This window comes from Anser brachyrhynchus (genome assembly GCF_964034855.1).
Source record: "Anser brachyrhynchus genome assembly, chromosome: 21".
Lineage (NCBI taxonomy): Eukaryota > Metazoa > Chordata > Aves > Anseriformes > Anatidae > Anser > Anser brachyrhynchus.
In genome coordinates this window covers 6,901,073-6,928,701 of record NC_137714.1, presented here as the reverse complement: position 1 = coordinate 6,928,701, position 27,629 = coordinate 6,901,073, and the positions used below count along the sequence as shown (strand labels likewise).

At 41.0% G+C, this 27,629-nt stretch overlaps 1 protein-coding gene across 1 annotated transcript; it reads left to right on the top strand.

Moving 5' to 3' along the window:
- Nucleotides 1–535: 535 nt before the first annotated feature.
- SSU72 (SSU72 homolog, RNA polymerase II CTD phosphatase) lies at nt 536–27,570 on the top strand. The gene is made up of 5 exons (XM_080564521.1): nt 536–698; nt 7,271–7,414; nt 23,400–23,539; nt 25,305–25,423; nt 26,467–27,570. Exons 1-5 carry the CDS (start codon nt 619–621, stop codon nt 26,566–26,568), a joined length of 585 nt encoding a protein of 194 aa, XP_080420647.1. The 5' UTR covers nt 536–618; the 3' UTR covers nt 26,569–27,570.
- Nucleotides 27,571–27,629: the final 59 nt, after the last annotated feature.

The following is a 27,629-nucleotide window of genomic DNA, read 5'->3' as shown; positions in this document are numbered from 1 at the left end:
CATTTCATGTGTGGAATTTCACTTTTATATGGAGGGCTGGAGGAGCAGGAAGTGAAGATGAGACACCTGATGAATTACAAACGAGGTCAGTTGATGTTACATGGCCACAACCTTATCCTAACCTTATTCCCTACCCTTATCTTAAAAAGTTCTTGAGAGCTTTTATCTTGGAGTCCGGTGTCAAGGAAATAAAGGCTCAGGCTCGGAACTTATCGGAAGCCGCGGCTCCTGATGTGAGCTACCTGCAGGAAGCGTAGCTCCCCACGTTTGTGTACCACATAAAACTGGAATTAAAGAGAAGGAAAAAGGAGGGGCAGCAACCGAGGCGTTCCGTGTGGAACAGCGCCGGGAATCACGTCATTAACCCAAACGGAGCGCTGGGGGATCCCTCCCCGTCGCTCCCTAATCCCAGTCCGCGCGGTTTGAGTGGAAATTGCGTGCGTTAAACAAGGGGCCGAGTCCTCCACATCCCGCTTTCCCCTCCTCCGTGCCCTCCTCTCCGTGGCAGGCGCCGGCCCCACCCGGCGACACGCACGGGCCCCGCCCCCCGCCGCGCCGCGGCCGCCATTTTGTGCGAGGAGCCGCCGCCGGGGCCGGGCCGGGCCGGGCCGCGCCGCCATGCCGTCCTCGCCGCTCCGCGTGGCCGTCGTGTGCTCCAGCAACCAGAACCGCAGCATGGAGGCGCACAACATCCTCAGGTAACCGGGGCCTGCCCGCCCGCCCGCCCGCCTCCTTCCCCGCGGGCCCGGGGCCGAGGGGCCTGCACCGGTCGGCGCACAACGGAGCTCCGCGTCCAGCGCTGCGAAACGCGGCCGACAGCCCCCGGGGCTCGGCGTTTTAACGCCCAGCTGCCTCTTTTTAACGTCGTTTTATTCTTTAAATAACGAGCGTGAAGATTGGAGCCGCTGTAGGCACTGACAGGGAGCGCTTTCCCTTTGCAGGAACACCGGGTGAAGTATTTGGCTAAATGGTGCTTGGTTCAGAGCGTGAAGCGATGCTGAGGCTGTGAGGGTCCCTTTCTTCAGCCCTGCAAGTGCTTCCAGTTTGGCTGAAGGCAGAAGGGGAGATGGGAGAGGGAGGCGGTGACACGGGTGGACAGGCAGGAGGGATCTGATCTGCCGGGAACCGTGGGCCTGAACCCTCCCTGAGCACCGTGATAAAGTCTTCTTTTTCGGTTAAAACTAGGCAAAGTCAGCATCTACACGAGATGAGGCACATCACTAGCACAGCGAGTCAAACAACGAAGTGTAAATTGCGCTTTACATTTTAACTAAAACAGGGAAAAAAGACGTGAAAGGACTAAATAATAGGAACATCTGGTCTGGCAGCCATCTTACTGTAAGCATCTGATGCAGCAAATGCTTAAACTTGGCGTCAGATGTTACCTGAGGCGCTCCTCCAAACACGATGGGACCAGTACGTGCTTTGAGCTGGGGTGGGGAAGGGCTGCTGCTTTTCTGTGGGTTTTCTGCTAGTTATAACGCTGGAACTGAGCGGTAACCAAAACCGGAGCGCTTGGGGTGGGGATTAAATTTACTTCTAATATCCAGCCTTTTTCTTCCCCTCTGTTTTTGCAGAAGAAATAAATCACTTCCGTTGTGACTGATGTTCTTTTTGAAAGTTTCTTCTCCCTTACGATTTTATTATAAAAAAAAAAAAGAGGATATTATTTTGTAAAGGTTTGTAAGCAGCAGCATCTTATGTAATTTGGAATAGCATAGCTGGCAAAATAGAGCTGAACTGCTGATGCTGTTCCAAAGATATAACTAGTCCCTGCAAGGAGAATGATTGCTTGCCTGTAAGCTTCAGAAACAGTTTGCGTTGGATCAAAGCTAGTCCATTTTGCCAGGCTGTCCTGCTGTATGTGGCACTGCACTTTGGAAAAAAACAACATGTGACCAAAAGAGGAAAAACAGTCCGGAAGAAATGTTTAAAGCATAGAAAGTGAGGTATTATAACTTCAAAGTATTTTGTTAAGGGATTATGAAACTTGAAAGGGCACAAACACTACGGAACCACAGGTGACTGTTTGAAAACAAAAATCTGGAGTCCAGCCATCGGTGTTGGAACATCTACATCAACATTCATAAACAAAGTTTTGCAATGTGTGGCTCAAGATAGCAGTAGGCTTTTTTCTTGAAAATATTTATGCTAGGAAACATATCAAAATAAAAATATTTTTGACATGGTTATCACAGATTTTTTTTTAATGTTTATAATGTTGTAGGTCAGGTTTCAGAATTAACTTTGCTAGTCCACTCAGTGTTCTCATGAACTACGGGCTTTATTTAAGCCAAGTCTTTCATGTAAAAGTGTTCTCAGTAATTGTGCTTATTTCAGTCTTCAACTTATAGAGAAAAATATCTGTAAGGCAAGCTTATTTCACTTTCCAAATGTTAGGCCTACCGAATGCCTACTAAAACTTGAACTTAACTGTATTCTACTTCCTTCTACAACAAAAAAGATTCTTACAGATATATCTGAATTTAAAACCCTGATGCATTTGTGTATTTACATACATATTTAGTTCTCTATATAGCACATCCAAATGAAATGATTAACATAGTAGGCTCTCAGACACACTGCAGTCTATCACTTCTTGCTTTTATGTTCCCTTTTAGTTGTTTATCCTGTCTAATGCATGAAATTATGAAGTGGTTTAAACAGAGTTTAACGTCTTAATGTACTTATGTTTTATATTATCCTGCTGTTCTCTTCTTGAACATGAGGAAAAAAAATTGTAGTACATACTTTGTACACTTCAGTGTTTTTTTTTTTTTACTTAACCAGATAATAAGAATTACTTTTTTTCCTTTTAAATTGCAGTAGTTCATTCCAAAGGGCTTGCACGATTCTGACTTGGCAACCTAAATTTCTTACTCATCCTTCCTGTGCCTGGTGTCTCTGTGCTGCCACTTGTGTCTCTGGAAGGCAAATGTTTGATTGTTCGCAATACAACAAAGATATAATGACATCTAACCAGTGTTATCTTGCTTCAGCACTACTTTGTTTGCTTTATAGTATTTTTCTGTATTTTCTTTTTAATGACCAGTTCCTACATATTTTTGTTATTGTTCCAATCTCCCAACAGAAGCCCTTGAAGCTTGTTGATAGAATAGCTACCATCGCCAATGGTTTACACTGAGACGTTAAAGCAAAGGGAAAAGAGGCAAGGCAGAGGACTATGCAGAGAGATGCAATCCTTCCTTAAAAGTTATCAAACTGGGTTTCTGTAGGTCAAATCTTACTCATCCTACACTTCTTGCTTTTACAAATATGACTTGCATCTTTTTTGCCATAGGATGCATAGATTTAGGCCATGGCTCTCCTTGAAACACCAAAGAGGAAGGTAGAAGGGTTACACTTACTGACAAGCCGTGTTACACAGCAACTTCCACGTATCCATTTGTGTAGGTTTATTTGGCATTTAAAAGAAAATTATCCTTTCAAATTCTTCCAGTGCATAGAAGGTGCTCTAGCAACTTTGTATTTTCAGGCGCTTATGGTACAAGCATCCTATCTCAGCCCCCTCAGTTCTTTCTCTCTGCCGTCCTGTTCTGGCAACGCAGACTTCTCGGATATTTGTGTTCCTCTTTGTTTTTAGGAAATGGAGTGTGCTAAGAACTTGAGAATGTGAACATGAGGTATCTTAGTGGCAGTAAAAGCTTAAAAATCGAAACCCCAGTAGCCAAAGCCTAAGTTACATGTTAACATTATGATTTGTATTTCAACATTGACTAAGTAAAAGAACTTAAGTTACACCCTTGCAGTTTACTTAAGTAGCTCAGTCATAGCTTCTCTGCTGACATCTGTCAGCAGCTAACTGCTGCCAAATGGGTATTGAAACCTGCGCTGCTTAATTGAAGATATCAGGAATTGTCTTATTAAATCCTTAAGAGAGGAGGAAGTGTTTTTTAACATAGCACTTTCATCTGACAGCTTATTGCTGATAAGTAAATTACATGTTGCAGTGCAACAAGTTAATATTTTGAAGATTTTTGTAATCAAAATCAGTTAACAATGCTTTCATGCCCGCTGTTCAAGTGTGTGATTTTTTTTTCTTTTTAATTGGTTGAATGGCATAAGATATTTTTGAAGTGATGTAGGAGGAGGACACTGCTAATTATTCTCTTGCTACATGTTGTGGAAGGTTTGTATTAAAGCTAGTTTGTATTAAAACTAATTTGTCCCCTGAGAAACTTTAATGCTGCTGCCTGCAGTGGTGCTGCAGTTTTTTGCATTCACTTTCAATATTTAGTATTCAAGATCACCGAGTTAGTATATTAGTATATGTTTACCCTCTACTATTAATGGTAAAGATGAAGTTCATTTTTTCCATTTTCTCTGTAGTTTTTCTAGGCAAAGGATCTTAGATATAAATGGTCTCATAGAAAATACTCCTTGTTAAAAGGCCGTGCCACATAATAGCAGATACTTGACTCACTAAACTGGATCTGCCCAGCTGCTTAACAAAAGCAGTCCTGTCCCCCACTGCTGCAAGAAGTATGGTGAAACATCTTCCAGATATTTCCTAACAGTACACCTAATGCATAACTAATGTAAAACTGTACCTTGGCAACTGCTGATGTCAAAGCATGAAACTGCCCCGGGTGAGGTGTGCGTTCCAGCTACTCGAGGAAGTATTTTGCAGTGGGTCCTGGGTGTCGAACCACAAATTTTTGATTTGTGAAACTGCAGTGAACGCTTCTGTTTTGATCTATATGAAATTACACAAACTTCAAGGATGTTTCTCACAGCTGGAGGTGGGCTTTCTAATGTGCGTGACCTAACCAGACCTATTTCAGAGAAAAAAACTAAAGTAAAAAATTAAAATTCAGGAGGAAAACATAGAAGAAAATACTTTTCCATTGTAGCATTACTGCTTTGTGTGGGAGAAGAAGAAAGAAGACAGGAAGTGCAAGGTGCTGAAGTTCACTATTTTTCATTAGGTGTTCCCAAGCTACTTTGCCAAAATAGCTTCAAGTGATAGACGTTAGGCAGGGAAGAAGAAGGATGAGATATCTGGAAGAAGAGCAATTCGAAAAAATTAATAATTCAGCCGCTGCAGTTTTGTCCATAAATGCGATGACTCTTCATGTCCAGTAGAGGCAGTAGAATAAAAACTCAGGGCTGGAAGGATGGCAGGGAAAATAACCACAAGTGCAGTTATGAGTCACTTTTGTGGAAGGAATTGTACTTTTAAGACAAACAAGCAATTTGAATGGGTGTCTCCTACTGAATTCTGCTATCTTGTGTGCGAAGACCGAGGAGTTAAAGTGTGAGTCGTCGTTTGCTCAAAATGGGCACCTGGGACCCTTGCAGTGGCTCGCAGCCTTCTGGTCGCTCTTCTCAGAAGGCTGCAGATGTCTTGGTTTTCTTTAATTCAGACTCTGATAAATCATTGAACCTGCAAGTGTGGGTCCTTTTTTAAAACAAAACAACAAAAAAACTGAGATTAATCCGTGATCATGACATGTTTCAGAAGCTGTGTATTCTAAAGTTAAATATTTCAGCCTTCTGGCTAATAGTGACTGTTTTACCACGTAGCTTTGACCATTAGACCACCAGAAAGCAATCTCGTCTGGGTTATCTGACAAAATGTATTGCAATCCCTATTATTACTCAAGGGTTTATTGAAATTAAATCTAGTGTATTTAGGTTAACTGGAAAAAACATAACGGTGTTGCCCCTAAAGACAAACAGGTTTCTGCCTCCTTTTTTAAAAATTTAAATAATCAAACAAGTAATTCTTCCTAAGAATGGAATGAAGCAATTCTAGGCTTACCCGCAAGTTTTAGATGCAAGCCAGCAGGGTATGTGTTCCGCTTCTGTAAAAGTAATTGCACAGCAAGATTTTTTCAGCCCACTTGAGGGAAAGGCCAAGCACCCAAATGCTTGTACTGCGCTACTTACATCACGGTAGAGGTTTGGCGATGAAATGTGGGAAATAAAATAGTTAACCCAGCAGCTTGAGCAGAATACATAAGTATTGGCCAGGTGGTATTGTTACTTCCTTATATCAAGACAAAAACATCTCTGCCTGTATTGTATTGCCTAAGAGTGAACAGAGCGTGTTACAGATCCAAAATGTGTGAAAGCACAACAGAAACACGATGTCTGGAACACTGCGTATAGTAATTCTAAGAAAAATTAGTATAAAATGAGGGCAGCCTTTCAGAAACGGTTTATGAGTCTTAATTGTAACCGCAAGGAAATGTGTGCTTTGGGTCTCTGCCCCGAGGTTTTCCAGTAACAAGTGAGGATTTTCTCAAACAAGACTTGCACGGTGAATGTCACGGTACAGATAACGTCGTTGTCTGCATCGTGTTTTCTCTAGTAAAGCAAAAGTAGAAAAATACTTCTGGAAGAAAATTTCCCGTCAGATGAAACAGAACTGAAGTGAAGTTGTCTTGGAAGTCCGGTCTAACTCTTTTTTCTTTTATTGGGTATTTATTTCTCCTTGCGTTTTGCACTGAGTCTGTGCTATGCTAGTGGAATACTCTTGGGTCCCTTTTCTTTCCTGTGCTACAAAACAATTAGCGGGTTTAGAGAAGTGGGCAGTGAGTTGGAGTTCACTTTGTTATGCGCTACAGCAGTACACCTCAAGTCCATGTGAATCACCTTTCTCCATGTTCAGATGACCAAGTTCTGAAAAAGAATGAAGGGGATGGTTGTCAGTATAGATATGTCTGGGATGTCTTTTCTCTCGGTATTAGGTAAATCACAGATCTTTCAAAGCATGTTTGGTGACCCGCTCACAGCGAAGTTTTAGCTGTATTTAATTGACTTTGTTAAAAACCTTCAGTATATATGAGGGCTCTGTTCCTTTTGGCTATAGTCCCAAATGAGTATTTCTTTTTTGCGATGGTCCGAGGCCCAATGGCTTTGCCTCTCTGTTTTAATGTGCATCTTTGGGGAGGGGGAAAGGAGAAAATAAAACTCTGAAATCATTGCATCATTTCTGTTAGCTTTTTGGCAACGCCAGCTACCAGAAAGCAGTTTGTGTGATACTAGTTACCTGATGTCAGATGGAGGTTTTTTTTTTTTGTGTGTGTGACATTTATGTAGGTTAAAAGATGTGTGCTGCTGCTCTTCAAACTTCCATCTGCAACTCTTTTGCGCTGTAAATCTAAGAACGTTGTGACCTTAGTTTAACTGTTAGTTGAAATATGTTTGGACTGTTTGTTTGTGATTTGGCTGATTGCACTTCATTGTTTAAAATCCACCCAGTCTAATTGCCTCTTCTCTCCCCTTCCCCACTGTCTTTCAGCAAACGAGGATTCAGTGTCCGATCCTTTGGAACAGGGACTCACGTGAAACTGCCAGGACCAGCACCGGACAAGCCAAATGTTTATGATTTCAAAACAACATATGATCAGATGTACAATGATCTGCTTAGGAAAGACAAAGAACTGTATCCCTGTGGCATGGCCTTTTTAAAAAAATCCAATATGGTTCTCCTTGAAAGGTGTAATTCATTATTTGGCATTATGCATTAGGAATACATAGTTGCTTGACTGGCAAACTTAAAATGTTTTAAGTTCACAGCAGGTTTTTTACAAAGGGCCTCTAATGCTCCTTTGTAAATCGCTATTGAGTTACAATGCACGCATTCAGAATGCTCTTTTGAAGTATGTTAACACATTTACCTCTTGATTGAAAGCACATTAATCCTATCACAGATTGTCCGTTAACCTCCACTGCACTGTGGATCGTACTTTCCCAGTGCAAAGACTGTTCCTGATAACGGATATGACAACAGCTGCCACCTCAAGATTAAAATTGTATTTAGCTCAGACAAACTGACAGGTAAGGCTTACAGTATACTTTCTCTGGGAGAGAGGATACTTTTCATTAAAGAACTCACTCTTCTCACTGAGAGCTTCTTGATACGTGATTTGAGCAGTGCACCCCAAAAAATGTGCGTAGTATATTTTAAAGAAAGGACATAGGAAAGCACAATAACAGAATTAATCCTGGAGAGCAGAGGTGATCACAGTTATGCACACTACTTAGCTTGACATAATTCATGATTCTGCATGATTTTAGAACATCTGTATTTGAAGTTGATTTTTCATTCTTTAAGAAAACCCACTTTTTTTTTTTTTTTGCAAAATCAGGGTACTCATTCTAGGTACTTCTTTCTCAGCAAGGGATCTGATTTTTTTTCTTTTTAAATGTTAAGTGCGAAAGAGAGAATTTACCCTAAAAAAGATATTCAGTATAGAATTCAGTAAGAATTTCTTCTTAAAAATAGAGAATCCTTTAAAATGAAGTATTCCAGAAATGAGTCTTATAATTTGTAACAGAGCAGTTTTTGCGCTCTTTAGTGGCAGAAGATTTTTCATGATAGAGGTGATGGGCATGCAAACATTGCCTGCTGTAGGGGGTGGGGGTCTGCTCTTCTGAGGGGCTTTGGGTGTAATTGATGGGGGAAACAAGACGACGTGTTGTTCATATGATTCAGCTTGTCCTGTTCCCCAGCCTTGCATTCATCAGCTCAGTGGAGATGACTGTCACCTAGAGCCGTTCCAGGTGTTTGGAAAGTATCTTGGTGAGAACTGTCAGCTTGTTCCCATATTCCAGTGATGGGACACAAGAAATGCGAGCGCTCAGCATCCAGTGCTGCCTCAGCTGGGAATGATTTCCTTCCTCCAGTTCTGTAGGCCAGCAGGGATCCGGTGCATTATGGACACCAGATACTCAGTGAAATTGTGGCTGCAAGTGACTTGGCATATTCTCGCTTGACCAGCCAAGGAAATGACATCTTGTTTCAGAAGGCTTTAATCTCAACCAGAAATGTGCTTCTGCAGTGATGGACATCGGTCAGAGTGAGGTAAAAAATGAGTGAAAAGTAGTCACTTGAGAAAAGGAGGGAGAGCAGAACTATCAAAAACACTCTGCAGAGCCTAAAAGCACCTTCATTGCTGTTAATTAGTGAAATACAGAGCACAAGCTCACGTACCTTGAAGGCGTATGCTGAATTTCAGAAGCAAAGGGGTAAGGGACTGATGGAGCCAGGCAGACATCCGTGCTCAGTTGAATACCTACAGTGGTGGTTACAGTATGTACAAAATGAAAGCAGTCCAGAGCAGTTTAAAGGTTAGTAGTTAAAACAAATATCCACTTCTGCCCTTGCATTTTTAGAACATTGTATTTAAGTTCCCTGAGCCCTAATAGAGGGCTGCAACAAAACTACTTAAGGCTGTTCTGAGTGTAGTTCTTGGGTGCTTCTTAAAAATACCACTTTTTGTTCTAGGAGAACAGTAGAGGGTTCTGCTACTAATCTGTAGGAGACAGGGCCAGTGTCTGGGGTACCTCTGCAGGATTATGTGTGGGTAGTATTGTTACAGTTCCTTGAATTTGCATGTGCAAATGGGCATCTCAAAAATAGGCCAGTATAATTACTTGCCACGTACAGCTGTGTGAAGGGACTTAAGGACTTGGTTCTAATTATATGATTGTGACTTGAGAGACAAAAAAAAAAAAGGAAAATTGGTGAGTTTGCAATCAAGTGAAATCAATAAGATGAAATTAAAAAAATAAAATAAAATTACAACAGCAATTGCTGTTGCACATTTGCCCAGGGATAGGGACTATTCAAATAGAAACTTGACCAAAATTTGACAGAAGCCATTCCCAAATTCTTTATCAATATTAATTAACTCCATGATCGACTTGTTTCTTTCCTTTTCTCAACACTGATATATCTGTGGCCCTTAGACGGAAGAAACCTAGTTATTTCCAAAGATATGTATTTATTTTAATTAATATTTCTAGGCAGCATACCTCTACTTAAAAGTGTGGCCTGCTACTCTGTTTCCTGCTATTTTTGTTCTTGACTTTTAATTTAACCTGCTTGCTAAATACGTAGATAGGATTCCAGTTTTAGCTCCCTAGTTATGTGATATCAAATTAGGAGGAGAAAAAAAAAAAGAGAATCAAGACATTCCTAAAGGTTTGCTTGAGGCAGAAAGGAAGATGTTTCAGAAATGAACAGAAGCTGGGTTGGTGCATCTTAGTTAAAGGTATAGGCATTCTCTTCTGAGAAAAATAATTGTGATAATGTAATTAACTGAGATTTAGTTCTTCTTTTTGAATTCTCTAAGCTGGATGGCCATACCTTTTTTGTATGCTATTGCTGATGTATTTTCTGTTTTTTTTATAGTACCCTTCCCATTCAGAACAAGTGGAAATAATTCTTACTGTCATACAAACCGCTTTGCCAGCAAATATTTATGGCATTGTGGTCTCCCTGTGGCTGACCCTTACTCCTGGTTTATCCCACAGTTCTTCATCTGTCTTGCTCTCTGCTGTCTTAACGGGTAAGATGCATTGTGCTAGAATGTCAGTAGAGGAAAATGCGGAGGCTTTGGGGCAAACATGGGCAGTCCTGAATAGGGGAAAAATCAGAAAAAATCTGAAGCAGATTCTAGCATGCACGAGATCTTCACAAGGTCCAGATGTACAAAGCTGAAGTACCAATTTCCTGACAGAAGAGAAGGAAGACCAACAGAAGTGTATTACTGAACTAAATCGGTGTCACTGTAGGACTGTACAGGAGCTGGGCTCTGTGCCTTGCCCAAAATGTTTCAGTCCCACTTGAGACGCTATCGCCTGTGCCTGCGAAGAGGAACAAACACAGAAAGAGGACCGTGACTAGCTGACAAGAGGGGCATCTGGGAGTGGTGAGGATATACTGAGGAATAATTTTTTTCTCTGGGGGGTAGCAATGAAGTAAGATCCTGACTAAAGTCGTAGTCAGACATTACTAGGCTTTTCCTGCAGATAAACTGAATCTTCTCTCTTGGAGTGAAATACAGCGGGACAGTATTGTAGTACTGAACGTCATCTTGTCTGGGAGGTTTCTTCTGCTCTCCCTTAATGCCAGTACTGGAAGGGAAGCAGTTCCTTGTGCAGTCTTTAACAGCTGTATCGGAAAGTTATTTGGCATCAACCACAGAACTGATAACCTAACTGCTGTAATATTGCGTGTCCAGTGTAGTGTTGGGGTCTGTTCAAAGCAAGAAACAGAACTGCTTGTTGGAGCAAGGCCTTCCAGTCATTCTCTAGTCAGTCTGAAGGATGGACTCTCTTTTTAAATTGGGGACTAAAGTTGAAAAGGTAGTTCATTAGCTTCTTAAGACAATAATCTCTAAGTATGCAGCCAGTCCAGGCTGCCTTTTCCAGTTAGGTGTGGCATATCATGCTCAGGAAGATAACAGAGTCCATTTGTTACAGCCTTGGACTTAGTCCTTTAGAATTCCTGCATTTGCCTAATCAGGTTCTGAGAATTCTTGTTCTTGAACAGCTTTTTTTTTTTTTTTAACTACTTGGAGAAGTCTTATTTTGTCTGGTAGTAGTCTGTTTTTTCGTGATTCTGTGGTTGAATGCTGTCCATGCATTATTACTTGGGTATTCACTTCAGCCACTCACAAGTGATAAGTTTGTAGCTTGAAAAATAGCTAGTATGGAAACTAACGTTCAACTTCCCTGAACTGTAAAGACAAGAATACTTAAATATTGGGAAATGGTGATCCTTTCCATTAAATAGTCTTTCTCTTAAGAGGACATACTTGGCCAATATTCAGCGTGAAGAACTAGTTTTGTGCAAGCTGATCTGCAAGTGGCTGAGAGCTCATGTGCGTGTGCTCCCTGCCTGTGGGATGCACGTGTGCTATAGCTCAGACGTCTCATAGTAGTGCTAAAGTGTCGCTGCATCTGAGCTAATAAGCCCTGGCCTGGAGATAACAGGAAAGAGGACCTGTGCATCAGCATTGGTAGGGTTAACAAGCTCTTGCTGGCCTGTGTGGGAAGGTAGAACTCAGGGAGGGCTTAGTCTGGGATCTTCAACTGCCTCCTGTGTGCTTGATGAGGGGCTTGTTGCAAAACATCCTTCCTGTGAGCTGTAGCAAGAACTTTATAGTAAATCATAAAAAGTCCCTTAGCTTTCAGTAGTCTGTAAAGTATTTTTAATGGTGTTTGTGCATTAATTGTATATGAGTTGGGATGCACAATTTACACCTTCAGATTTACGTGCCTTAAGGAGAACAGCAGTAATCAGCGAAATGTAGAAGCTGCCTAGAGGAATTAAAGGCATCAGCTGTAACTATGCTGCAAGATATCCAGTGCATAGGTTTGGGATTGTAAAGCTTAAAAGTCTTGGGCACTTGCTGCATGGAAACAGCTACTTAAGAAATTCAAAGCAAACTTCTGATTATTGTACAGAAGAAATACACTACTGAGTTGTAAATGCGGAACAGCACTAAAACCTTTAGAAGCAAAGAGCAAATTACCATGAGTTTAAGGGGTAAGTTTAAGAGTTCGAGTGCTTTTGCAAAGCACTAGCTTCGTGTTCTTGGACAGTGATGGATGGCTGATGCACTTAAAGTTGCTGCTCTTCCTTATCTAAGATAGTTTGATTTCCCTCTTGCACCCTGAAAGGCAAAAATAGTTCATGTTTTTAAACATGTAAATAATCTTACAATTTAAATGGTACATGGTTATCAAATAGTTGATGTCCCAGGAAGTTCTGAATTTATCCACGTCTTAATTTCTTTCATTTTTAGATCTCAAATTAATGTCTGCTTTTTCAGGGAAAAAAGCATAAGCTGGGAATAGATGATTATAGTGCAGCGGTACCAGGAATAAGATCCTTTTTGTATGAAATGAGGTCATAGCACTTTGCCTGTTGGTTTTCTCATTAACAAAGCAAGTAGAACCAGATTATAGCTGCCGTAAGAAATTTGCAATGAAAATGAAAGGTGCAGCACGGAATGGCAAAGGAGGCAGTAATTTTCCAATATGTCATCAAAATCTGTTTCAGGTCTTACTGCTTGGGTTGTCATTTGCTGAAAAGATTTGAGACTTCATAAATTCTGTTCCTCTTGATTTCTGGTTTGTAGCCAAGTTGTATTTTCCAGCCTTGCTGTTAACGCTCTGGTGTTGTGTGGTGAAGAGCCATGATTCTGAGGCCCAGAGCATTCATGGCCTGAAGAAGTGGAGAAAAGTTGCTAGAAGAAAAGCTGCCGGTGACAGGAATAGCTTGCTCTAAAGCACTTGTCCATTCTCTTTTGAATATTGTTTGTTTGTTGCAGAGACTTCTGCCACTTACAGCAAAAGCTCTAGAATCCGTAACAATTGAGCAGTAATTCCTGATATTTCTGGATCAGTGAACTGTCTTAATTTATGGAGAATTTATATGGCACCGCTTTTCTGGAGGCTGTACAAAGCAACCTTGAGTTGCTTAACGGGGGAAGTTACCATGGGCACGCAGGAGGACTCTTGAGCTTCGTGCTTGTTGAGGCCACGTATAGCTCACCCGTGCCGATTCCTTTTTTCAAGAGTAACTTAAATTCCACTTCAGGTAAGCTCTTCACGCGTATATTTATTTCATGTTTTCGTTTGGTTTTCTTCCTGGATTTGGAGCTGATTAACAGCTGTCAGCTGCTGTTCTGAGCTGGGTTCCCGTGGTCAGTGGGCTAGTTGCTGTATGGCCGAAATCACAGCCTGTTGCGTGGCAAACTTCTCCTCAACGCAGCGTAAGTCTCATTTTCTTTCTTAACATCCTTCAAAGTACTTTAAGTACAAAATACTTAGTGAAACGGAAAGGATGAGGATGGAAAGCAGCGCTTAAACTGGATTTGAACAGTCTTCTATGAGGTGTGTTTCTGCAGCTCTGTACACTTTTGACCATAAGCTGAGCTCCAATACCTTTTTCTCCGCGAAGGATCTTAAGACAAAAACACTTTTCACAAAATCCCTAGCCTTTGAAAGAAAGCAGTTTTCAGTATTTCTTAGTTTGGCTTCTTAAGAAACTGCTGTTAATTCTGGTTTCATCCACATCAAAAAAAAATATTATTTGAAACTATTAGACATGCAAAAAATATAAAATACTTATTTAGATATACTTCCCTCTGTATTTGAAGTTCTAGGACATTGGAGGAACGACGGATACCAGCCTAATAGGAAATGTTTCTCAGCACATAAAACTTCCTCTGCCATCCTACCTGTCTTCTAGCTAGAATCTTCAGAAGGTTTGTTTCCTTAACCAGTGTTGGTTCTGAACAGGTCATCCAAAGAATCCTGTCTGAGGCTGACGAGTATTTTAAAATCCATATAGCATTTGAGTAATTTTCCTTGACTGTGTTTCAGTCATAATGTATGAGCTCTGCTAATGAACGTAAGCATTTTAAGTCTGTTGGGCGTTCTTGGAAGGAAAGGTGGGATTTGAATCTGAGAAACCACCTTTGGATGGACATGAAAAACAGGGCTACTTGAAGGTCTCGGTCCCTACCACCTGCTGGCCTCCTGAGTGCACCATGCATGACTAGCATTACTTAGAGATGATTTGCCTCATAAGCAGATCGAATTTTTCTCCCAGTGTGTTGGCTGCTGCTTTTGATATCACACAGGAATGCAGCGAAGCGTTCATATTGTTTGCTCTTCCTATAACCAGTGTCTTAGCACAGGCTTTCTTTGTTCTTAACTCCCTACGAAGATGGTAGTCTTACTGTTATTTAAACTTACATATAAAAAGTTGCTGCTTCTACTCTTGGGCACTGGCCTAAATCCCACTCGGTCCTTCTGTCGTCTGTAGTTGATGAACCTTGCCAGCTGTCTGCCCAGAAAAACTAGCATAGCTTTGTTTGGTCCTAGCTCGGCTGTTTCGTCTGGGACAGAAGTGACAGCAGGCTGCTGTTTCCTGCCTAGAAGAGTTTATTTCAGATGAACGCAAAGCTTTCTCTGTCAATGTAGGGAATGCTTATACAGTCTTTGTTCTTTATATTGCTTCCAGAACAATCTCCATCTTCAGGGGAGTGCCTGTAACTTCTTCAACCAGTGTTAATTGCAAGACAGTAGAATTACTGTGCCTGGCTTCTGGGATGTTTATGGCATTTTTTTTGGATGTGCAGACAGATGGTTAGAATATTCAACAGAAGAACTGAAGGCATATTTCCATTGCTCTGTCTTCAGAACAAAATTTGCAAACAAGTTAATACCCGTTCTTGCTCTTTATTCTTACCTTTTGTAACTAAAGGTGTGGATGACTTTGCCAGAGCATTTTATCTTGCAGGATTTTCTGCTTAATCTTAGTGTCTGCCACCTCTTCAGATGGTTGAGCCTCTAGATGTGCATCACATCTATTTCCATTTAGGCAAAGTTAGCATTCTCTTGCTTCCAGCATGGGTTATTACTCTAGCCCCAAGTTCAGCAGCTCTGTCTAATTGAATCACAGCTTCTACCTTTGCTGAAACACCTAGAAACTTGGAGCCAAACCAACAGTTGAAGTTACAGAAGAGGGGGGAAGAAAAGCTCAGTCAGCGTTGTTGCTGCCCAGTGACAGAATTGGCGGTGTGAATACCTTGGGAATCTGATTTGAGAACAGACTTCGGGACCAGCGTGAGGAGGACTTACTGTGAGAAGTGTTTCCCCAAGGAACACAAGTTGTGTGTGTGTGTGTATGTGTGAGCTTTGCAAAACCAGTTGTTAATCAGGCTGTGGATTAACCACATCCCCCTGTACTTCAGTGTCCTGTTTGCAGTGTTGTGCCAAGGAACACACTGTGGATCTCATCCGGCATGTTTCTTGCTCTGCAGGCTGCTCTTTAAAAGTGGCCCTGCTGTCTTTATGAATGCGTTCTCAGCTTTCCCAAATAAGTGAAGCAAAATAGCTTAATTTACATAAGATTTGCAATACTTATTTTGCTTTATCTGAGTTCCAACTATAACTCTAGTTGAAAATTAACTTTGAGTTCTACAGTACAGAGTAGTACAACAATGGAAAGTAATTTGAGAACAGTTGTTGCAGACCCTGTTTCTCTGAGACATTTACTGGAATGACTAATATTTTTCTGACAAACCTTTTTGCCTGTACAGCTACTTCAGAATACTTCCTGCTTCCCCCCCTCTCCTGACATTCGTCTTTTGAAATCTGGCACTAGTTTCTATGCCTGAGAGGAGCATCCAAAGGAATGTGCAATACCTGAGTACCCTCTGGTGTTTTTCTTTAGCTTGCCTGCTGGTCCTGCTGTTGATTTCTACAATCCTTTGTTACCTGTCCCTGTCACCTGGTGGACCTGCTAGCAGTTTGAGGTATCTTGCTGAGATGACAGACACTCTTTTAGATTATTGCAATTGAAATTAATCTCCATGTGGAATACTCACTGAATGCAGTACGTGGCCAAGTATTTGGCATAGTCAGAAATGCCACATCTTTGAAGTCATCTTGCATTCTGTCTTTGATATTCTCACCTTTCTGATAGTCCCTCCAGTATGTCCATCATACCCCTTCTCCAGCTCTTTGGACTTTACCATTGCTTCCTTTCTTTTCCCTTTTGACAGCTTATTTCTGTCCAGTTTCATCCTCAAATGAAGTTTCAGCTTTTCAGCACTGACAAGTCACTGTCTGGCACTTCAGCTGTAGGCTAAACTAAAGATCTTGGCTTCTCTCAGAGAAGTGTGGGCATGCAGCCCTCAGCTTTAGGGCTCAACCAGACTTAGGGAATGAGCATGCCGAGCCTGTTGTTGTTGGACCAGCTACTGTTGGTTATGGACCAACCGCTGTGAGCTTGCTCAGCTGGATTTTATTTGTAGCTTACAGTTTAGAAATGCTACATTGTTGGCCTTAGCAATAAAAAGCAAGTGACATTTCATATTTGGTCCTTTGCAAGTCATTCATGCAGGCACAAACATTACAAGAAATGTTACTTAACCCAACTTGGTAGCTTTGTGATATTTTAGGATATCATATTTTCAGCGTTAGGACTATAAGTTGCACAGTACCACAAAAGGCTTGTGAACAATCTCCAATTTGTACTAAAAAGGCACAGTTTTCATTCCAAATGAAAGGCAAATCACGCTCCAGATACAGAACATAGACAGTTCTTGCAGCGATAACCACAGCTGCCTGGAAAGCAGAATTCATAGCGCTGGTGCCCTTTTTAGTGTTGTGTTCCCTGCAAAAGGAAGTGATAACTGCAGGTGGAAGAAGGGTGGGCAGTTGTTCCCCGTCAGCATTTTGCCAAGCAGGATGAAGCACAAGGTATGTTCTGTTTACAATACAGTTACTAGTAATTAAATTGAGATTACATAGAAAAGAGACTTGCAAATGCCATTTGTGCTGGTGTTAGAGACTTACTCTGCTCCACTGCTATTTTTCACAGAGAAGAATTGCAGTGTTTGAGTATAGTGACAGCTGCATGAAAATGAATAATTGGCGTGTCAGATTTGTTTGAAGATGTAGAAGCTTTGGACGTCAGCCATTACTTTAAAGACTTTTTTTTCCTGAAGAGCGTGTATGCATTTTAGCAAATTGAATTTACCTAATTATGTTTAATAGATTGGTCTCTATTTTAGATGACTATATAATTAATTTATATACTCCAGAATATTCAGGTTATACTACTTGCCGACTTCATTTTCAGTTTCGTCTAGAAGTTAAGATGAAACTTAGTGAATTCTTTTCTAGTTCTTTTCATCCATACAAGATTTTAACTTAAACAAGTCAGTGTATTGGGTATCTCATCTCAGATTAGTCATCTGCAGACGAGGTGTCTTGATGCGACCTGCTTGGCTGCCCTTATACCGAGGGGAGGATAGGGATATTTCAAAGGATGTTTTTTCATGGAGAGTGGAAGAATTAAAACAGAATAACTGGGCAGCAGATGCAACCGATTCCTTTTCACTGATCATTAGGGAAGACTTTCTGCCTTGATGACCTGAGATGTAGATGTTTACTTACAACCTTGTAGACCTGCATGATTAAGTTCATCCAAGCTTCCTCTTACGGTATGAGAAATATTTCTTGAAAGTCTGTTGTCCGCATGCAGTGATTACCACCACAAGAACTAAGCCCTATTCAGCAACAGTGGTAAGAAATGAAACGAGCCTTTGGTTTAAAACACAGCATAATATGCTGAAACATCTTAGTGTAAAGAACTAGGTGTGGCAGTTAATTTTGCTGCTCATGCTTCTTACATGGTGCTTGGTATCCAGGTGATATTTTACAATTCTGAAGTGCACATTTCTTATAAACACGCAACTTAGGTGGCCTGAGATGATCATTCCTGTCTGTCCTTCTCTGAATATCAAGCTCTGAGGTTGAACTGCTGCTGAAGTTTCCCTGCTGAATTAATAGATCCTTCTGACTCCAGCTGGACACTGAGCTCTGCAAAACAGTTTAATGGAAGACACAACTCATCTGGCTGTGTCCGTCTCCCATTCAGCCCATTCTGTTCTCCTGAATTTCTCATTCACAATATTGCAGTCTTGTTTTATCACAAAACTGAGATGTTAAGTGGAGGCCCCATCATCATAGATAGGTACTGGAGGGGGGAAAAGCAAAACTAAACCAATTTGCCAGTAATTAGATCTATTCTCATTGAAGTTGATAGCTGTTCTTGATTCTTACTGCTCTGAGAAAATAAGCAGTGATCTTGTGCTCTGGCAGACACTGAATGTGTCTGCTGTTTTGCGGTGTACTTCTTCTAACCTTTAACTGTCCGATCTTGGGATTTATCAAAACTTCCTGTTTTTTCCTTTGCTAATCTGTTGCTTTTTTTGTCAGCCTCAAGTGCAGGTTCTCTAAACATAATCCACAGTAATTTCTGTGCAGTCTAGTTGCTTTCTGTGCCCTGTATATTGCTATATGCTTTGTTCTCTAACAAGAGTATCTGTTTTTATTTAATGCAAATAAAACTTTTTTTTACATAATTTTCCTTAAGCTTGTTTGGTGGTTTAAAAAAAAAAAAGCTCAAGCTGTAGCCAGTACTTTATTGTAATCTTGTCTTATTTCTGAGGTTTCTTTCCTCTTGCTGTCCTCTTGTGGTTCTACCTGGGAAGTGTATTCACCATAAAAAAATGATGTCTGGAAGCGATAGCAGGTCCGAGCTGGGTTAGGTGTGACATGTAGATGGCTCTTCATATTTAATGGGGGGAGAAAATTACTGTTAACGAAAAGTCCAATTTGATGCATTAAGTTATTTTAATTTAGATGATTCATTACTCTTTCAGGTGCTGGCAGTCCACTTAAACATTGATGTATCAGGGGAATTAATCCCAGTATCTAGTTCTTCAGGTAATACGCCATATTTTATTCAGGAACTACTTTGGAAAAAAATACTGTCCTGTCTACCCTGCAGAGAAGGTCCATGATGTTTCATTGTAAAGAAGAGAATGCCTAGACTTCCTTTAATTCTTTGTGGACAGACATACATGTTTTCCTAAAGACCATCTTTAGGTTCCTAACAAGTTAGCTTCCTAAATAGAACTTGGAATAACTGCGTTTCTCAAAGATGGCTGTGCAGAGGAATAACTACATTATTCACATGCATAGATGGTGAGATAGCACTAGCATCTGAATCACTTAACGACACCCTGAGTGATATTTGCATGACTTCATGAGCATATTCAGTGCAGCTTTAACACTTAACAAACATACAGACCAACCCTGGGAAACCTAGTTAGGGGATAGTGCAGTTATGCAAAAGGATTGCCTAAAGTTTTTCCCCCCGCCCCTCACTTTTCCCTTAAGCTTCATAGTACCTGAATAACATCTAGCATCCATGGGAGAATTTTTTGCCACTGCTGTTCAACTTAAAGATGTTTTGCCCAGCTGACCTCCAGCATAGGCAGTCATCATACAATCTTAAGGAGAAGATCTTGAAGCTACATGTGTGTTTTTTTCCCCTATTTTTTAAAATGGATTTCTAACAATAGTACTTGTGAAATTATAGAGAAGAATATCTTTCAGGCTTGTAAAGATCCAATTTCCTAACAAAAACAGCAGTCTACATTATATTGAATTCTGCAGTCAGGTAACCATCAAAAACATTGCCGTGCTATTCAATTACACAAGAAACACTATCAGCAAAACTGGAAGCTGGACATGTGTGAAGGCAGTGCAGTCATGGGTATCTTGCAGTGTGGGAGTGGTGTATGTAACAGTGGAAAAAAGTATTGTCATATGGGAATCTTCTCTTAATTTTAACCTCAGTATAGCTTTTATGAAATAGTGTAAACATTGTAGTTCGGGAAGGTGAGAGCTAGGAACTAAACTAGTCATAGTCAATGTGTGAAAATAATTGTGAGAGTTTATTAAACAAGAAAACACTTCTGCTCTCCAGGATTATCTGCTTTATTCTGTGGATGTTCTTCTGTATCCCAGTTCCACTTAACGAAAGCTCCTGTTCACAGCTTTTAGCAAGACTTACTCAAATTTGCCAAGTGGACCTCAAGCAATTACTTGAGAAGGACAGTGTGCAACAGTGGAAGGTGGGAAAATAGAATCATATCATAGAATGGCCTGGGTTGAAAGGGACCTTAAAGATCATCTAGTTTCAGCCCCCCCTGCAAATGCAGAACTAAAAGTCTACTTGCTGGAAATGTTCTTTTGAATATTACTAGTAGTTAAGGAAAATAGCTAGTTTCTCTTCTATATCAATATATATATGATAGTATTACACAGCTAAAAGTACAGTTTGGGTCCTGAGTGAGAAGCTGACTGATGAACTGAGTGGGAAAGGATGGGCAGCGACCTACACGGGGGGTGGGAGGAGGCATTTCTGCTGTCTGTGGTGGGGGGATTTTAAATTTGGGTGGCAGGAGCTGTTGAAAGACTTAGGAGGTTGTTCTAAACACGTTTGTATTTTGTATATATATATATATCAATACGTTATTATGGGACATCCTGAAGTAAATGGAGGGAACGCAGAGTCGGTAACCGTAGAGATGGCAGTTTCTAGCTATCTCTTCAAGAATGAGCAGCAGTGCTCCGTATGTCTAGGCACACCTTGTGTTGCAACGTCTCTTCATATCAAGTTTTTCTAGGAGTGATTTGTTATGCACAAATTTCAATACTTTGTGGATCCACTTAGCATAGTTACTCCAATAAAGGTAGTATCTGAATTAGACTCATTGCAGAAACGTGATATTTACTGATGGTTTGCAGTGGGTGATGACCCCTTAGGTAAATATATAAATGCTTTAACTTTCTGAGCATGGTAGTGGTAAGGTTGCTGTGGCCAGAGAACAGCACTGAAAACCAGGAGAGAGTTTTGTGAGTACCTTCTGAAGAAGGGAGTGCTGAAAGGGGACAGCAGAGGTGCAGAGAATAGGAAGCATGGAGTTGAAATCTGCTGGAATGAGCCAAGTCTGACTTAATGGCTGAACATCTGGCAGTAGAGACCTTTAACAAGGTGTAATATCTCTTGAGTTCACCTGAGCTCATGATGAGAACAAATCTGGGCTAAGATTATGCATTGAAAACAGTCCTGCAGCTCGGGGCAGCTTGCCGACAGGATGATGGCACGCTGGCTTTATCCAGGTGAAAAAGATTTCAGACAACCAAGTATGAAAGCGTCCTGAATCTTAACAGTTTATTTCAATCTCCTTTTATAGGCACATAGACCCTCAAAAAATGTAGCTGCAAGTTGGCAGTGGAAAGCTTGTGTGAAGCAGAAAGCTTGACTGTGTGGGTTTTTTGAATATGCGTAATTCTGTCTCCATGCTCAGGAAAGCTAGGGGACAGATGCCAGCAACGTTTCATCCTAGAAATGGAGGGGAAAAAAAAAAGAACCAGGAGAAGAGTGTAAGGTGTTGTGAATTCTTCCTTCAACTGCATGATGTAGAAATAGAGATTAGAGAGCCCAGAAGGGGCTCGCTGTCGAACTCCAAACCAAGCAGTGCAGCGGGATGTTTACAAGTGTTCTGAAAATGGCTGTTACAGTCGTTTTCGTGCTTTGCACATCACCAGAGGTCTGGCGTAGTGGATTTTCTCCAAGCATGACAGACCCAAGGAGATTTTACAGGGATGCTGTGAAGATGTGGGCTCTGGTGTACAAGAGCTCCTTCAGATAGCTTTGGGCTATAAAGCGCAGTTACACAGGGAGAAGTCTTTTGGGAAGGAATGATGGTAAAAGGTTTGGGAGAGCCCTGAAAAAAAGACACAGCAGAAGTCAGCCGACTGACTGATAGAGTTGCTTATATATATATATTTGTGATGAAGTATCGTTCAATTTGTAATTCAAAATGGAAATTTTCTTCAGTCAAGCAGCTAGTGGGATGCTGCAGCTACATAAGAACTGAATATTTTTCCCATATAAGGTCTCTTACTTGGGTAGAAAGAAGAATTTAGATTTTAATATAGCTTAAAAACTTGGGAGAGTTAAAAGCTCTGGAGGCTGTTGGCTTGAACGCTCTTCAAGAACACCTTGAAGCACGTAGATTAGCGGCATAGACCTGGCTGCCTGAGCAAGAGAACCGGGGGTACTGGGGGCACCTGGAAAAAGGTGGACAGAAAGTTGCCAGTCTCTCGTTACAAGATCAGGATTGTATTGCAAAAAGAATGAAGACAACCTGCCAAGTATGTGACCTTTTCAAAATGGAAATAAGCCAAGATGGTACCTTACATACTATTAATGATGGATTTTTTTTTTTCTGCTCAGAATCCTTCTGTTATCTCAAGAAATTATAGACTGTTACCCTTACTGCTATTTTAATTTAAAAACATGTACTCGGATGGCTAAAAATAGCCGGTGCTTCAAAGCAAGGAAGAGATGCATCAATTTCCATGCTCTTTTAATTCAAACCTTCCCCAGTATTCCTAATCTGCCCATAAAACTGTCTTCAGGAGGAGTTTGCTATTAATGAACCGAGCAGATGTATGCGAGCGTGCTCCTGATGAAACCGTGTATCCCAGACAGCTGAGAGGACAGGGTTAGTGTGGGCAGGGGATTAGTGTATCCTGTCTGAAAGGGGGATGTGGGCTGTAAATTTGGGTCTCAAAGCTACTGTACCCGCGTAAATTGAGCTACCAAGCAGCGTAACGAATCTGTTTCACCCGGTGACTGAAGTGCTGGCAGCAGTAACGTCGGTGGTTTTCTTCATTCCTGTTTCTGTCTGGGGATGTTCTGAAAGGGATGATGCTCCACTGGTTTATTTAATTTCCTTCGGAAGCTCAGTTGTATAAACCTGCGGGGCTGAGTTCAGGTTGCAGCTTCATGCAGGCGTGCAGCTGGCACCAGGAGCCCTGTATAACTTACGGGACAGAGGCCGAAAGGGGCAGTGACTCAGGTGGATGTAGGGCACTTAGCAAACGGCCACGTCCGTGTGCTCTAAGCATTACAGATATAAAAGCAGTTACCCAAGGGAAGTTGTCCTTCTGAGGAACCCAGACCTAATGAGGGCCTTGTGAAGCTGTCTCTGCCATTGTACTGAGTTGTCTGAAACCCAGTAGCTGCCTGAATTGTCCTTCTTGGGGTCAAACAGGGATCTGTTTAGTGGTCACCGATCTTTGTATTTGCAAACAGATTTTAAAGATACTGTAATAGTTTACCTTGTACTGGTCATTTGCTCAAAAACGTGACTTTTCTTAAAGATACTTAACTCAAACAACTTCAGATACACACAGAATGGGATTTTACATATGTTGGACAGAAATAAGAGAATCAAGCCACGACCAGAGAGATTCCAGAACTGCAAAGACGTTTTTGATTTGATTCTTACGTGTGAAGAAAGAGTCTATGATCAAGTAGTAGAAGGTAAGGACCTTGAGCTGATAACTTAACTTTGAGTTCTTCTCTACCCCACACACCCACACCCCCAAAGACCTTCACAGATCTGGAAACATCTGTCTGCTCTGACTGCTGTTGCTGGAGCACCAGCAGGGAGAAGAGCTCCCAGTGCATTGCCATGGGCTGTACGTAGCAGAGAAGTGACAGCTGAGTACATATTTCTCAAAGATGCTAGTTCTGGCAGCTATGCAGGATGTGTACGTATAGCAATTTGAAATTGCTATAACAAGCGTTTTGAAATAACAAGCGTTTGGAGAAACTCAAGTACATGTTCAGTTTGAAAATGCTCATGGATCTAGAAGATGACCAAGTTGTATGTGATGAGCTTTTTTTTTTTTTTTTTTTTTTTACCACTATGGGTTGATGGAGAAACAGTCTAAGCTATCTTCGCTGTGCAGCTTCCCTTCTTCCCTGAGGAATACTTCCTGTGACCTACCAAGCAGTTTGCCCATAATAAATACTTCCTATGAAGCTGGAGAAGCTATTCTTGAACACGATTAGTTCTCTGCTAACGTGCTACAGCTTTGCCCTTAAATGAGTCAGCGAGATATGCCAGGATCTCATGTTGTGCATTGGCTGTTCTGCATGGTCACAAATAATGCACAGCAAGCTGATGGGAGCTCAGAGTCGTGGGGTTTCAGCTCCTGGGCTGGCACCCTGCTGCTGGAAATGCTGGATACAGGCTTATGTAAGGTTTGGGGTGTTTCCTTTACATTCAAAGACCAGCAAACAGTATTATACATAACGTAAAAGGCCGTTGCGTACCTTTTCAGTCGTCAGTGGGCATGTCACGCACACAAACATTTGAGCTTCTGCAAGCTGAGCAATTAAGGGCTCTGAATATCTAAGTGAAGTGTTTGAAACGTATCGGTAAGTTTTGAGAGCAGCTGCCCTGCGAGTTGAATGGATGGTTCTTCAGTCAGTTCAGCATGTCTCACGTGGAAAACAGCTTTCACCCTGTTTTATGAGAGTGTTTTGAGTTACAAGGATATGAGGCGAAGGGCAGCCACTTGCTAGCTTTCTGCTTGTGCCTCCCTCACGTTATGATAATTGGTCAATTACAAGCAGCGTTAAAGGAAGAAAGCTTGAGTGCTACCAAATGGCTCTTGGTTAGAAAGGTGAAACTTTAAAATGGAGTCCTCAGCAGGCTTTGCCAAGCTAAACTTGCAGAGCAGGGTTAGGAAAGAGCAACTTGTAGCTTAAAAAAGTGTGTGTAATGGGAAGGTTTTGTTAGAGAGGCATAACAATAACACATAGGTGTATTAATAGGAAAAGGATGCTTTATTTTTTCCTTTTCCACCCATAAGTGGAGCATGTTAAAGCTAGAATTTTCTAAAACAACTGGCAGTGCTTAACTTCGAGGAGTTCACTTTGCAGTTTAATTTTCAGTGTTTGGATGCACAGTGCTTTCTGAAAAACAGGCAATTAAAACTCTTCAGGTGAGGAAGCCTAAAATCATTCTCGACTTTTGAAAATCTTCGGTTTTAAAGACTGCCAGCCGAAGGTGAGCGGTAATTTCTCTTGACCAAGGCTAATAAACCATCACAGCCCTTCCACAAAATTGAATTCTTTTGTTCCCCAAATCCACCTTCCCCTTCTGAAAAGAGGGACTATACTATTCACTGGTTCTATGTATACAGAAAATAATAAAACTGTTTTCTTATGAATGCTGTGTAAAACGTGAAATCATTCCACCCGAAATTTTGCTGTTGTGTGTTTTGTTTCCAACTAGATTTAAATTCCAGAGAGCAGGAGACGTGTCAGCCAGTACACGTGATCAATGTGGACATTCAGGATAACCATGAGGAGGCAACCCTGGGTGCTTTCCTTATCTGTGAGCTCTGCCAGTGTGTAAGTAGAGAGGGCTCGTTTGGGACCCAGCTGACTGCACGGGGCTTGGGGGTTGTTTATCTCTCCTTAAAGGCGCTGCATATTGCAGAAATCGTTTCAAGTAAAACCCATGTCAACAGAATTAAGTTTCCAAATTCTCATGGTTATTTACGGAGCTGTTGTGCAACTGGAATGGAGTTCATGATTTCCAAAGTAGACAGTGTGTGTCCAAAACTAACGAATTGTTAGCTGCCATGAAAAGCAGCATCACAGAGCACTTCACATAACCATTACACTTGTTGAGCCCATCCTCAAAACATTTGTTTATAGCACAAATGTCTATTTCAAAAGCAGTTGTAATATGTGGGATTTAAACATCAGAGTTGCATTGTGAATCACGGTATACTTGAAAAGCATCCTGTGTAGGTGTATTTCATAGTACCACCCTGTTGTGTGTATGATGTGGAAAAAATCTGGTGCCTTCTGTCTTCCACCTTCAATGTTCTTGGCCCTAACCCTTGAAATAATGCTGAAATAAGCTGAGCTTAAAACAGTTGACGTAACTGTCAAGAGAACAGAAAGGCTCTGTGTCCTTTCACAACGTGCAAGCTGATTAGCTCACCTATTCCAGTGTGGCAACAGACTTTTTTTTTACTCCAGACTGTGTGATCTATTCTGGTCCCGAATACTTGCATCCTTTCCAGATCCAAAAATCCTCTGAGGGTTCAAGGGACTTGAATTTTAGCCATCTGTTCAGTGTGCTTGCAGCTATTCTGAAGCTTCCATTTGTTATCTAGTGAGGATGGATGTTGCCTACTCAACAAAGTACTAGTTCAGTGCCAGTTCAGTGGGTTGGAGAAGGAAGGATGTGCAGATGAACACGATGCAGAATATATGTCCGTTTGGGAATGCTGGGAATCTCAATAAAGCACCCAGTGCTGCACGGCTTGGTACAGCCTGCTGATTTAGGCTTCACAGTAAGCCAAAAACACTGAATCGTTACTGTTCTCTAAACTGCATCGTATCCTTGGAGTCCAGTTACTTAGCATTTTTTTCTCTTTTAGATACAGCACACAGAAGACATGGAAAATGAAATAGATGAGCTGTTACAGGAATTCGAAGAGAAAAGTGGAAGGACTTTTCTTCATACTGTCTGCTTTTATTAAAGCACATCTGTCTCTTAGGCCTTAATACAAATGAGAGAAGCATGTGTTTAAAGTTCTGATTATACTGTATTTTCCTGGAAAAAGAATATTGATTTTTTTTTTGTTAAAGACTCCTTTTCATTTTTTTTTTCGTTTTGTTTGTTTCATTTCAGGTATTCTGTCACAGGTAGGCAGAGATACTGGTTGAATTGTACATATGAAATGATTAAAAGTATACACAAAGGCCACCTATTTAAAAATGAAAATCAAGATTTTCTTTAAATCCTACTTAAATTGTTACAAGTAGGCTTTTAATTATAAAGAGAATGTTTCTTGAATATAAGTTTATAATGTATTTTTCCAGCTTACAAATTTATTTTATTTCAGTTGTGCTTTTTTTTTATTTTAATGTGACAGAATGGCTGAACTATGTGAAGATATGAATGGAACAATGAAAAATGAGTATCTGTATATTATTAGATATAAAATTGGAAGCATCCAATAAAAATAAAAACCTGCAAGTTTGTCTGTTTTCAAAATAGAAGCTAATTGTGACTGCTCTCGTGAGGTAAGACGCAAAGTATCTGAAGTAGCACAAGAATGCTCATTCATCCAACTTGTCTTGGAGAGGGTGTTGACAGCAAGAAGATCCCGATGGGAATCGAAGACCTGGATTCTGTCCCTTGTTCAGAGAAGCTGCGTATGTGGGCAACTCATAGTGATTTTTGATCCTGTGTTGAACCAAAGTGAACTGCTTTCTCTACATGAATTAGGGCAATGCCAGTAGATCTTTTCGCATCTCAATTGCTTTGGAATTATCGTACGTGAGATTGAAATAAGACTGTGAGGCTGTAACTACAGCAGTCGGGGCCCAATTGTATATATGTCTTCTATAAGGAAGAGGGAGAGAAATGGCAAAGTTAATAGAAATGGTTGAAAGCTTTCTGTTAACTGAAATATCTTTTGAATGGAAATATTCTCTGCACATACAGCAATAATAAACGTGTTTGTCACAGCTCACAATCCAGAAAATGAGTATGTATATACAAACAGAGCCAAAGCTCAGCCTTCTTTGTTCAGAC